The sequence below is a fragment of the Aristolochia californica genome, unplaced genomic scaffold (genome assembly GCF_029961685.1).
Source record: "Aristolochia californica isolate CCGP_79_NKW_82.1479 unplaced genomic scaffold, dmAriCali1.0.hap1 SCAF_7, whole genome shotgun sequence".
In the NCBI taxonomy this organism is placed as follows: domain Eukaryota; kingdom Viridiplantae; phylum Streptophyta; class Magnoliopsida; order Piperales; family Aristolochiaceae; genus Aristolochia; species Aristolochia californica.
The window spans coordinates 5851682-5863014 of record NW_027182268.1 but is presented as its reverse complement, the minus strand read 5'-3'; the positions used below and the strand labels follow the sequence as shown (position 1 = coordinate 5863014).

The window sequence follows — 11333 nt, the reverse complement described above, 5'->3', positions numbered from 1 at the left end:
AGTTAGATCCTAAAATATACAAGAAGAGGCTGAGTAGGTGACAAAGCAATTTAGATGTTTTGTGAGTTGGCTTACCGAGAGTAAGTTTAAAGGGAATTGAGGATCATATATGACATCTTGAAGTGGGATAGAGGGTGTAATAGAAGAGGATCCCTTGCCAAGTATTTTGGTTTGGGTACCATTAGCAATAGTAACAAATTTATTGGAAATACAAGAAGATAAAGAATTAAGCATGTGTTTGTTACCTAAGTGATGTTCAGAGGCCCCAAAATCTATTATCCAAGAAGAAGAGGAGGAAGAAGAAGAAAGCATACCTGAAGCAATGGTGGTAGTAGTTGTCGGTAAAGGTGGAACGGAAGATTCCATAATTGACTTCATAGTCTTCAGTAGTGAGAGTCATCTTCCCGGATTGGGAGTCAACCTTATCTTCCCGTTTATCAATTTTAACGAAGGCTGGGGTAGCCGTGGCCCAATTTAGTTTTCCATGTAGCTTCCAACAACTTTCCACAAGGTGGTTTTGACCACCACAATAGGTACATATGCAAGGCTCAGTGCATGAGTGGGTAGGGCCAGTTCTACCACCTCTTGTTCGGCCTCCTCTAAAAATTTTGTCACGCCCTTTGTTGGAGAATGATGTACCACTATTATCGAAGTACATAGCTGATGGAACATCATTATGTGAGGTAAGAGATGGATCAAGGATTCCTAGCAATGTGACACTAATTTCATCAAAGGATGGAAGTGTGGATAAGCTAAGAAGTTGAGTCTTAGCAACAAGGATCCCAAGATAAGAACTTCAACCAAACTAAGAAGAAGAAGGAGAAGAGAGAGAGAAGAGATCAATCACTAAGGGAGAGAGTTTGGATGGAGGAGAAGAGGGAGAGCGCCTACCAAGGGAGAGAGATTGGACGAATTTGTGAAAAAAGGAGGAGAGATCTTGAATGCTCTACCTCTTAGCCAAGACCTCTATTTATAGCTTTTACAATGCTCTTTTAGGACTACAACATTATAAAAGAAGAGACATACAAAAATAAGTATTTATAACTTCATGCCACCTTTATGAGAAGTCTTCTTATTTACCCATATACCACCTCCTAGATGTGTGGGCTTGAGCCCATTCTTCTAACACTTTTCTTGGACGTGTGGTCTTGAGCCCACTCTTCTAACGATATTTATACAATTTAGAATAGAAAAGATAAAGTTTATATAGAAAAAAATAATTATAACATGAGATAAATACAATAGGATCTTATCCGATAACTGAAATCCCTAGGTCAGATCATGGGCTTCAGCCTCTCTATGAGTTTTATGATGCTTAAGAACATGACTTTGTATAGCACCATAGCACCACCATTCCGAAAGATTGCGAGATCTACCCATTTGGAGTAACCCATCTTGATCTGCCACGTATTCTTCAAAATTTCCTAGCCGGTGATGCTGAGCGACACTCCGGCTTGCTCATTGGGGAAAGTCAAACTCATTCTTGTAGAAACCTTGGTTGGCATATTTGTGGAAGGCGATGTAGTAGACTGGGTATTTCCAGAACGGCTTGGGAGGTCGTTTGGTAAACGAAAAAAACCCATCGTTCAACATCATCACCCATTGGATTCCAATACCCATGAGGAAGTCCGACACGATGCTAGCAACGATCATCATTAGACTCTCAACCAGTATCATGCAGACGAATAAGACCAAAGCAAAGTAGACAAAGTGCTCAGTCCTTTTGGAGGCCAACAACGTTGTAAGCCACGACACCGGAAGGGAGCGACCGAGATGAGAATTAAGTTGGAATGGAGGAAAGAGTGTTTCCCACCACGAATGCCGCAACTCCATAATGCCCATTTAATCTCTCCAGGCCAAATACCTGTATACAAACCCATCATAGAAAATGGTAGTTATAGTTTATACAAAGTTTGATTGGTACTGATATTGAATTCTTTTTAGAGAGAAGTAGAAAGTTTCTCCCTCCGTTGGTTATCTCCCAACAAAGAGGTTAGCTTTCGTACCTCTTCTAATTTTTTTTCTCTTCGTCTGGTTCCGTTGCCAGTTAGATTTCCTGTCTAGGCGTTTCCGTTCTTGAGGAGATACGAAACTATTGGCAGTGGTATTGGCAGTGGTCGATTGAATTTTTTTTTTTGAGGTGCTACATAACTGTTGGCAGTGGTAAAAAAAAAATTTCTGGCTGGTCGCGAAGGCCTTGGGGAAAATATTTGTGTTGGCCTTGGGGAAAATATTTGTGTTGGATCTGTTCGGTTGGACGATTTGTGTTAAGATTTGTGTTGGATTGGTTTGGTTGGCGCAGTGTTCTCTGTTGGCTTTAGGTGGAAAATTTTTTTTATTGGATTCTGTGGTTGTGTACACGACTTTAATTTCTCGGTGAATTTTTTTGGCATTGCATTGGTGGTCTGCTTCAGTCAGCGCTCCATGGAGACTTACTCATCGATGACTGCTTCCGATTCTAGTTTTCGTACCAGTTCGTCTCGTTCCATTTTTGAAGAACCATCGAACCTATATTATATTCACCACTTGGACAGCCCCGGGCAAGTTCTTGTCTCGCAGTTGCTCACCAGTGAAAATTACATCAGTTGGAGTCGTGCGATGTTGATCGCCTTATCCGTGAAGAACAAAGTGGGTTTTGTCGATGGTTCCATACCTGAACCTCAAAGTGTTGATCCTATTTTGCGTAACTCTTGGACCCGGAATAATAACATGGTCCTCTCTTGGATCCTAAATTCGGTTTCCAAGGAAATCTCTGCGAGTGTTATTTTTGCTGCTTCTGCCCGAGAAATGTGGCTCGACCTTTGGGATCGTTTTCAACAACGCAACGACTTGCATATTTTTCAGCTTAAACGAGAATTGATGACCTTGCGTCAAGACAAGGATTCCGTTAGCACTTATTTCACCAAGCTGAAAACCATTTGGGAAGAACTAAGCAATTACCGCCCTAATTGCTCTTGTGGGACATGCTCGTGTGGTGGCGTTAAAAATCTTACTGATTTCCACCATATGGAATATATCATGTCCTTCTTAATGGGACTTGATGACTCTTTCTCCCAAGTTCGTGGTCAGCTGCTCCTCATGGATTCGATGCCCCCTATTAATCGTGTTTTTTCTCTGGTTGTCCAAGAGGAACAACAAAGGAAGACTACTCGAGCCTCGGGTTCGCATACTCCCACTGTCACGATGGCCTTTACGGTTAAATCTGGGAAGACAAAAATTCATAAACCTGGCTCACAGTCCTCTCTGAGATTTCAATCCACTTACAGTGCCCCCCGGAATCCGAATTACAATGCTCCTCGGAATCAGAGTTACAGTGCTCCCCGAACTCAGAACAAGGACAAATATTTTTGTACTCATTACAAGATTTCTGGTCATACTATCGGTCGTTGTTTCAAGCTCCATGGCTATCCGCCTGGCCCCGCACCCAAAACCAACCAAAATCCTCATGCTACTGTTCATCAAGTTTCTATTGCTGATGATAGCCAAGGTTCTCCTTATGTTGGAAGTTTTGTTCAGAATCTGGACCCTACTCAATATCAGCTACTCATGTCAATGCTTTCTACACACCTGCATAGCTCAGCAACAATCACTACTGCTCCGACATCTTCTACATCCAACTGCTTGGCCGGTACTTGTTTTTCTGTAACTTTAAATCCTCTAATTTCTTCACCTCAATCATGGATTGTAGACTCAGGAGCCACTAGACATATCTGCTCTCACGCTCATGTTTTTGTTTCCTTACATGCTATCCCACACACTACAATTACTTTGCCCAATAATTCTCAGTTTTTGGTCCACTTTGCTGGTGATATTAAATTGCATTCTCACCTTATGCTTAAAGACGTACTATTTGTTCCTCAATTCAAATTCAACTTGATCTCTGTTAGTGTTTTAGTTACTAACTCTGGCCTCACAGTAAGTTTTCTTCTTGATTGTTTTGTTATCCAGTATCTCTCCACCCAGAGGACGATTGACAAGGGTGACAAAATCCAAGATCTCTATGTCTTCAGTGCTCAGAATTTGAATTATGTTTCTCATGTTTTTGTTACCAATATTTCTGCCCATGTTTGGCATAATAGGCTAGGACACATTTCTTTTAAGAGACTTGATTTTTTGAAGGATCAATTAAACTGTGATGTAACTAGATTATATAAATCCAATCCTTGTTATATTTGTCTTCTCGCTAAATAACGTAGATTATCTTTTGAATCTCATAATCATTTGTCAGCATCTCCTTTTGATCTTGTGCACTGTGATATTTGGGGACCATATCAAACCGTTTCCTATACTGGTCATCGTTTTTTCTTAACTTTTGTTGATGATTGTATTAGATTTACTTGGATTTATCTATTGAAGACTAATCTGATGTTGTCTCTGTGATACCGCATTTTTTTAACATGGTTTCTACGCAGTTTAATGCCAAAATCAAGGTTTTTTGATCTGATAATGCACCTGAGTTATCCTTTGTTGACTTTTTTCAAACTCATAGAGTTTTGCACCAATTCTCATGTGTTGAAAGGCCTCAACAAAACTCGGTTGTTGAACATATCAACACCTTTTGAATGTGACTCGATCGTTGTTTTTTCAATCCGACATCTTCGTCCCTTTTTGGACCGAGTGTATTTTTACTGCGGCTTTCTTAATTAATCGAACTCCTTCTCCTCTCTTACGCCATAATACCGCCTTCCATTTGGTCTATAACGCTTCTCCTGATTATTCCATCTTCTGCGTCTTTGGCTATTTAGCCTTTGTTTCCACCTTAGCTGCTCATCGCACCAAGTTTCACTCTCGTGCTCGGGTTTGTGTGTTTCTTGGTTATCCAGCTGGTGTGAAAGGTTATAAATTCTATGATGTGGAAACCAAGCAGGTTTTTCTTTCCAGAGATGTCGTGTTCTAAGAGGAAGTTTTCCCTTTCCATACTATCACACGTTCAGATCAACTTAATGATCCCTTTCCTGATTTAGTTATGCCTCACTCCTCCCTCCAAGCTCATCCTTTTCCCGACCTAAATTCTTCCCCTATTCCTGCTTCCCCCGTTATTTCTGATATTCCAGTTGCTAGTCATCCACCTCATGATCTTCCCACACTTGTTCCTTCCTCATCCACTGGTGCTCTTCTTCGCACATCTACTAGAAGACTCATCCACCTCATTACTTACAGGATTATCACTATAATTTACTTGTTAATTCTCCTCCATCTATTCCACTCTCTCAGCCTTATCCAATCTCTAACTCCATCTCTTATCATGCCCTTTCTGATTCCCACAAACACTTTGCACTCAGTCTCTCTTTTCAGGTTGAACCTCAATATTATCATCAAGTAGTGAAGTGTCCTGAATGGAGGTTGGCTATGCGTGACGAGTTGGTCGCTCTGGAAGCAAACCACACCTGGACCGTCACTCCTCTGCCCCCTGATAAACATACCATTGGATGCAAATGGATTTATAAAATCGAACTTAACTCTGATGGTTCTCTTGAGCGCCATAAGGCTCGTTTGGTAGCTAAAGGCTATACCCAACAAGAAGGTTTGGACTTTGTCGACATTTTTTCTCCAGTAGCCAAATTAGTAACTGTGAAGGTTCTTCTTACTCTTGCCGCCTCCCATGGTTGGCATCTTGATCAACTTGATGTCAATAACGCCTTTTTACATGGTGATCTTTTTGAAGAAATCTATATGGATCTCCCTCTTGGCTACCTTCGACAGGGGGAGTCCTCTTCCTCTCACAATAAACTGGTTTGCAAGCTTCACAAGTCCCTTTATGATCTCAAACAGGCTTCACGCCAATGGTACTCAAAATTTTCTCACATTTTAATCACCTTTGGTTTTTTTCAATCGAAATCCGATTACTCTCTTTTTACTGAAGGACATGGCTCCTCCTTTGTCGCTCTCCTGGTTTATGTGGATGATATCATCTTTACTGGCCCTTCATCTAGTGCTATTGCTGAGATCAAACAATTTCTGCATACTCAGTTCAAGCTCAGGGATCTTGGTTGTCTTAAGCACTTCCTTGGTCTTGAAATTGCTCAGTCCAAGGTCGGTATTGTGCTTTCTCTACGCTATTACACCTTACAATTACTTGAAGACTCAGGTTACCTAGCTTGTAAACCCACTAGTATTCCCATGGATCCCAAGCTTCCTTTAACTGCCACTGACGGTGACCTGCCTCCTGATATAACCCACTATCGGCGGCTTGTTAGAAAACTTCTTTACCTCACTTTATCTCGCCCCGACATTACTTTTGTCATTCACAAGCTCACTCAATTTGTGGCCTAACCCCGCCTTCCTCATCTCCAGGCAGTACATCACCTGCTTCGTTATCTCAAGACCAGTCCTGGTCAAGGTTTGTTGTTTTCTTCTACTTCTTCCTTGCAGGTATGTGCTTACTCTGATGCTGATTGGGGATCATGCCTTGATTCTCGCCAATCTACTACAGGTTTTTGCATCTTCATTGGTGATTCTTTGGTCTCTTGGAAGGCCAAAAAACAGACCACCGTCTCCCGCTCCTCCGCCGAAGCTGAATATCGAGCTCTTTCTTCCACTGCCAGTGAACTTATTTGGTTACAACAACTTCTTCAAGATTTTCAAGTCAAAGTTGGCTCTCCTGCGCTGCTTTACTGCGACAATTAAACTGCGATACACATTGCTTCTAACCTTACATTTCATGAACGCACCAAACATATTAAGATTGATTGTCATTTTGTTCGTGAACGTGTTACTTCGGGAGTCTTAAAGTTACTTCTCATTCGTTCTCAGTACCAGCTAGCCGACATGTTTACTAAATCTCTCCTTTCTACCCACCTTTTTTCTTTGTTGTCCAAGATGGTTGTCAAAGACATTTACAAGCCACCTTGAAGGGGAGTATTAGAATGTTATTATTTTATTATTTTATAATATTTATATTTTTACCATTTTACCCTTCTTCATTGTATATAACCCTAAGTTGTAATTTGTAAAGTTACGAATGAGAAATCAAATTTTATTTGACTCTTTTCCGTTTGAGGTTTTAATAGAGAGCTTTCGAGATGGAACTAACCTTCATGTCCTATCCAATCTGCAAATGAATTGATTAAATTAGTAAGGTGATGTATAAAAAAATTCATATACATGAAATATGGATGGGTGTTTATTAGATGTGTCACAAAGAAAATCCAAATCAAAGAAGGATTAGAAGTCGGCCGTCGGAAAGTCAACAAATGACCGACACCCCCGCGAGGTTGCGTGAACCCAACGTTGATGCCGCAAACGAAATAGTGTTGACATCAATTGGTGGAGCTCCTGATCATGAGAAGCTTAATGGAAATGGGAAGCTCCGCGCGTGGTTCCGCCACGACCGAAACTCGGAGAGGATTACAGGTAAAGATAAGAGAGGAAGAAGACGAGGCATTTTACTGTCATATTTTGGTGCCGTCAACGCGACGCGTGTTCATGTTCGTGTTGTCCCCACTGACGAGATTCTTTTGTTCCGTTGTCGTCCGTAGTGATTTCCAGCACCGGGAAGCTCTACAAAACCAGTGCAGAGATTTTATAGATAATCTTATTCTAATGTATAATAAAATATTATAAAATCATTCTCGAGTATCACGAGTGACGATGTTTGATTGTGACAGTTACGGAAAATAAAAAGAAAAGGTTTGATGGTGAAGGAACCTGTCGGAGTTTTCAGGACGGACTCGGGAAGCAAATTCTTATGAGGCTTTCATGTCTTAGAGCAGAAGCCTCTGAACAGTATTTATTCTCCACTCCGCCTCTTCTTCCTCCCTCTCAATTTCGTCTTTGTGCCGGCTATACAACCGGCTTCCGCAACAGAGCTGGCAACGGCGTCCTCGAGTTCAAAGTCAGTGGTTCCTCGCCTGGGACGCGCTACCCGAGTTCGCCTTGGATCAAGCAGGGAACATGGGTGAGGGGTTCAGCATCCAGTTCAGCCCCATAGCCAACTGTGATCAAAAGATTTTCTCCTTTTATTAAAAATATAGACCTCTTTTTCAAAATAGTAAAGGGTAACTTTGTAATAAAATTCCTCAATCTAGGTTTCTATGGGTTAAGACCAAGGAAACTAGTCCCATCCCCAAAAGACAAACCTATTGGGGAGGAGGCTTAAATTTTATTAAGCCCAACAGCAAGCAATTACAACAAAAAACTGAGGAAATTGGAGGGAGACCCCTTCTTTAGCAAAGGAAAGCTGACCGATGTACATGATTCTCCATAACAGTCCAGTAGATTTTAATAATACAGCATCTTAAGCGGCCATGCATGAAAGTACCTATTTTATCTACATTGAATGTTCCTAAATACCACAAATAGCTTCAAGCTTCACAATTAAATCTTTAAAAGTATTTGTTGCCCATGCATGCATTGATTCCAAGGCTTGCTTAGCCCATCACCTGAAGAACTGCTTCAAGATACCGAAATGAACCTTTGAAGAGTCACTCCATGTAAATGCTGCCTTCTTCTGATTGCTGTAGTTCTTCAGCTTACTTCCAGAGTAATAAGAGAAGCAAAAAAAATTCTCCCTTGGCCAGTGGTGACGGGAATTTAAGCATCCAAAGTGCAAATCTCTGGTCCAATTGTCGAATGCTGGGATTGGTCATCGTCGTCATCATCGTATCTCTGTGGTTTGCATTCACAGAATGCTGTGCAATTCCTTCCTACTTCATCACATCATATATCTACGTCCCCCAAACTGTCTTTGTTTTAACTACAATTCTAGCTGCTGCCAGTCCAGCAGCCAATGCAGCTCCAAAGGAAGTATGCAACCGGACACAGTAATACTTGGCCATGAAAATCTTGCCTTTCTCCTGCACAAGTAACCAAAGTTCAAACCTGCAAAGGAAATATAAATTGCATTCCTCGATATAGCATAAGGTTTTCTTACTTTATGGTGTTCTTTAACATAATCAACAACCAATTTCCCAATAGGGAATGTCAAAGCACAGAGTACCTGAAATTCACCACTTCAAGCATTAGATAAGAATCAAACGGTTGTTGCAACGTGTTCTATATGCTGAATACAGAACTTACAATACATGTCCAAGGAAGAGCTCTGCACAAACCAAGAACAACTAGGAGGGAATACAATATCACAACAGCAACTTTGACCAACTTCGATGCTGTCTCAGTGCCCAGCCTAACCTATGTAGATTAAACAAAAATAGGGACAGGTAATGCTTCTTCTATTTGTACTTGCTATGCTTTAAAGAACCGGAAAAAAGAGGAGGAGAGAAGGAAACAATATGAATAAGTATTGGGGTGGTTACCAGAGGAGACATCTTCCCAACTGCTCGATCTTCCTCAACCTGAAATCTTATTAATTCTAATTTGCAAATTCTGATTTTAACAGTGCTAGGAACCATATAAATGACTAAAGCTATACCTGGTGAAAGTGGCTACAGAAAAGAATCAAGGAAGTAGTGAGACCAACAAGAAGTGAAGCTGATAGAACCGTAGCATTCAGGGGCAGGTGGACAAGTTTGCTGTTATTCAGGGTTTGATTCAGATGGCTTGCCAACATAATATGAGAAGTAATACTTACAAGAAGTTTGACACATTAAACAACCTCTTTGTTCTCTGAGACATGTAGAATGCTGTGGTTGCAAAAGGGCCAAATGCTGCAAAACACAAGGGCTCACCCAATCCCTTGTAGCTTAGCCTAAATGGGGGACACTGTAACAAGATGATATCAAACCTTTATTGAAGACAGTTTTTGTGCAGTATTGAAGAAAGTAACAGCAACCCTTAACATTTGGCTGGAGCTAATATGTTGACTTAAGTAACACCCAAAAACAAAATGTACAGCACAAGGTTATACCTGATAAACATAACCACACAAAACAGCACTAATTAGCAACAAAAAAGGCTGGATGTCTCCTGCTTCAGCCGATGCCCAGACAAGTCCCATGAATCCAAGAGCAAGTGATAAGTTTGCTGCATAATGAGTTACTGCACGACTTTCCAAGTGAACAAGAAACCTACTCAATTTGTTGCAATTAGCAAGTAAGTCCAGCCAACGAGTAGGAGTTAATAACATTGTACCTTCCAACTAAATTTACAACAGACTCCTTTTTGTTTTGATCAGCTCCAGTGTCAAAATCATACACATCATTGCTGGGAAAATCAGTTTACTTAAATTACATGAGAGTCTAAACAGAATAACTAAATAAATACATCAAAAGATCGATGAAATGAATTAAGGGGTAAAAAAACTAAACTGACCTCAGATTGAGCCACAGGATGATAAGAATTGATGATGAAAGGAGTAAGAGATAGCGTCCAAATAAAAAGCCACCACTCTGCAAGTATGCTGCAGCGCTCCCCACCTGGCATTATGCACTGAAATTATGTAAAAAGAGGATTTGATGCACCTGCCATCGAATAGACTTTTAGGGATTGTGCAATTCAATTGAGGCATTTTAGTTGGAGAAGTCTCAAGCCAAAAAAAAGGAGGCTACTACACCAACAAAGACGATTGAAGACCACACCATGTGATGGAAAAGGAGGTGAATTAAGTTGCCTCAGCTCTTCATGGCTATAGTCCAATGTGAAAGAATTGCAGGTCGGTTGTTATTAACAGCCAAAGAGAATAACCCCTTACCAACCCCAGCCCCCGGATCGTCAAACTCCTAAACTCCTTAACTGAATCATAGCATTGAGCAAACGACCCGTCAAAAATCCTGAGAAAGAACGATATCCTTTTTTTTTAAAAAAAAAAAATTCATACTGGAATGCGCTATTGACACAGAGACCGACTCTGACGATGAAGTTCTAAAATTGCAGAAAAAAAAAACACATGAAATTAGAATCGCCAATAATAGCATAGGAATATCAGATTCCTTGACATACTGTACGGAACAGCATTACTTCACAGCTTGGAGACATTAAAATCTCAAGCTACATAGCAAAGCTGTCTTAGAAAAGCATAGAACATACCGTGAGTGGAACCAATGCAACCGAATAGATGGGCAATTTGACAGCCCTCCAAATTAGAATTGCCCGAGAAATTTCGTTTGCTTCTTTGAGATCCTTGGCGGAGTTCTCCATGGAAGCTTTCGAGCGCAGGGAGTGTTCTTCCTTCCGTGGCCATTTTCGAGTTCCGGATGAGAAGAAAGCATGTGCTGGTACATAACCTGTAGGAAGATTTCTTTGGGATTTAGAGTAGACGAAGGATGGTATCCTGGGAGGACAGAGTAACCCGAGAGAGAAAGGAGAAGGAATGGACAGAGCCATCAGCCATGCGACAGCGAGCTCGAAGACCTCCGAGAAAATAGATGTCGGAATATTATCCTCACCGAATAATGCTAGGGAAAACCGGGGAAAGTGATTATTTTCTCTTGTTTGCA

General features: G+C 40.9%; 1 protein-coding gene across 1 annotated transcript; it reads right to left on the bottom strand.

The window, feature by feature from the left end:
* Positions 1-8093: 8093 nt before the first annotated feature.
* Positions 8094-11251, bottom strand: LOC137936732 (2-carboxy-1,4-naphthoquinone phytyltransferase, chloroplastic). Its single transcript, XM_068781588.1, has 10 exons — positions 10924-11251; positions 10210-10313; positions 10030-10101; positions 9806-9944; positions 9554-9660; positions 9371-9470; positions 9255-9293; positions 9019-9129; positions 8873-8938; positions 8094-8795 (listed from the first exon to the last, which is right to left on the bottom strand). Exons 1-10 carry the CDS (start codon positions 11218-11220, stop codon positions 8667-8669), a joined length of 1164 nt encoding a protein of 387 aa, XP_068637689.1. The 5' UTR covers positions 11221-11251; the 3' UTR covers positions 8094-8666.
* Positions 11252-11333: the final 82 nt, after the last annotated feature.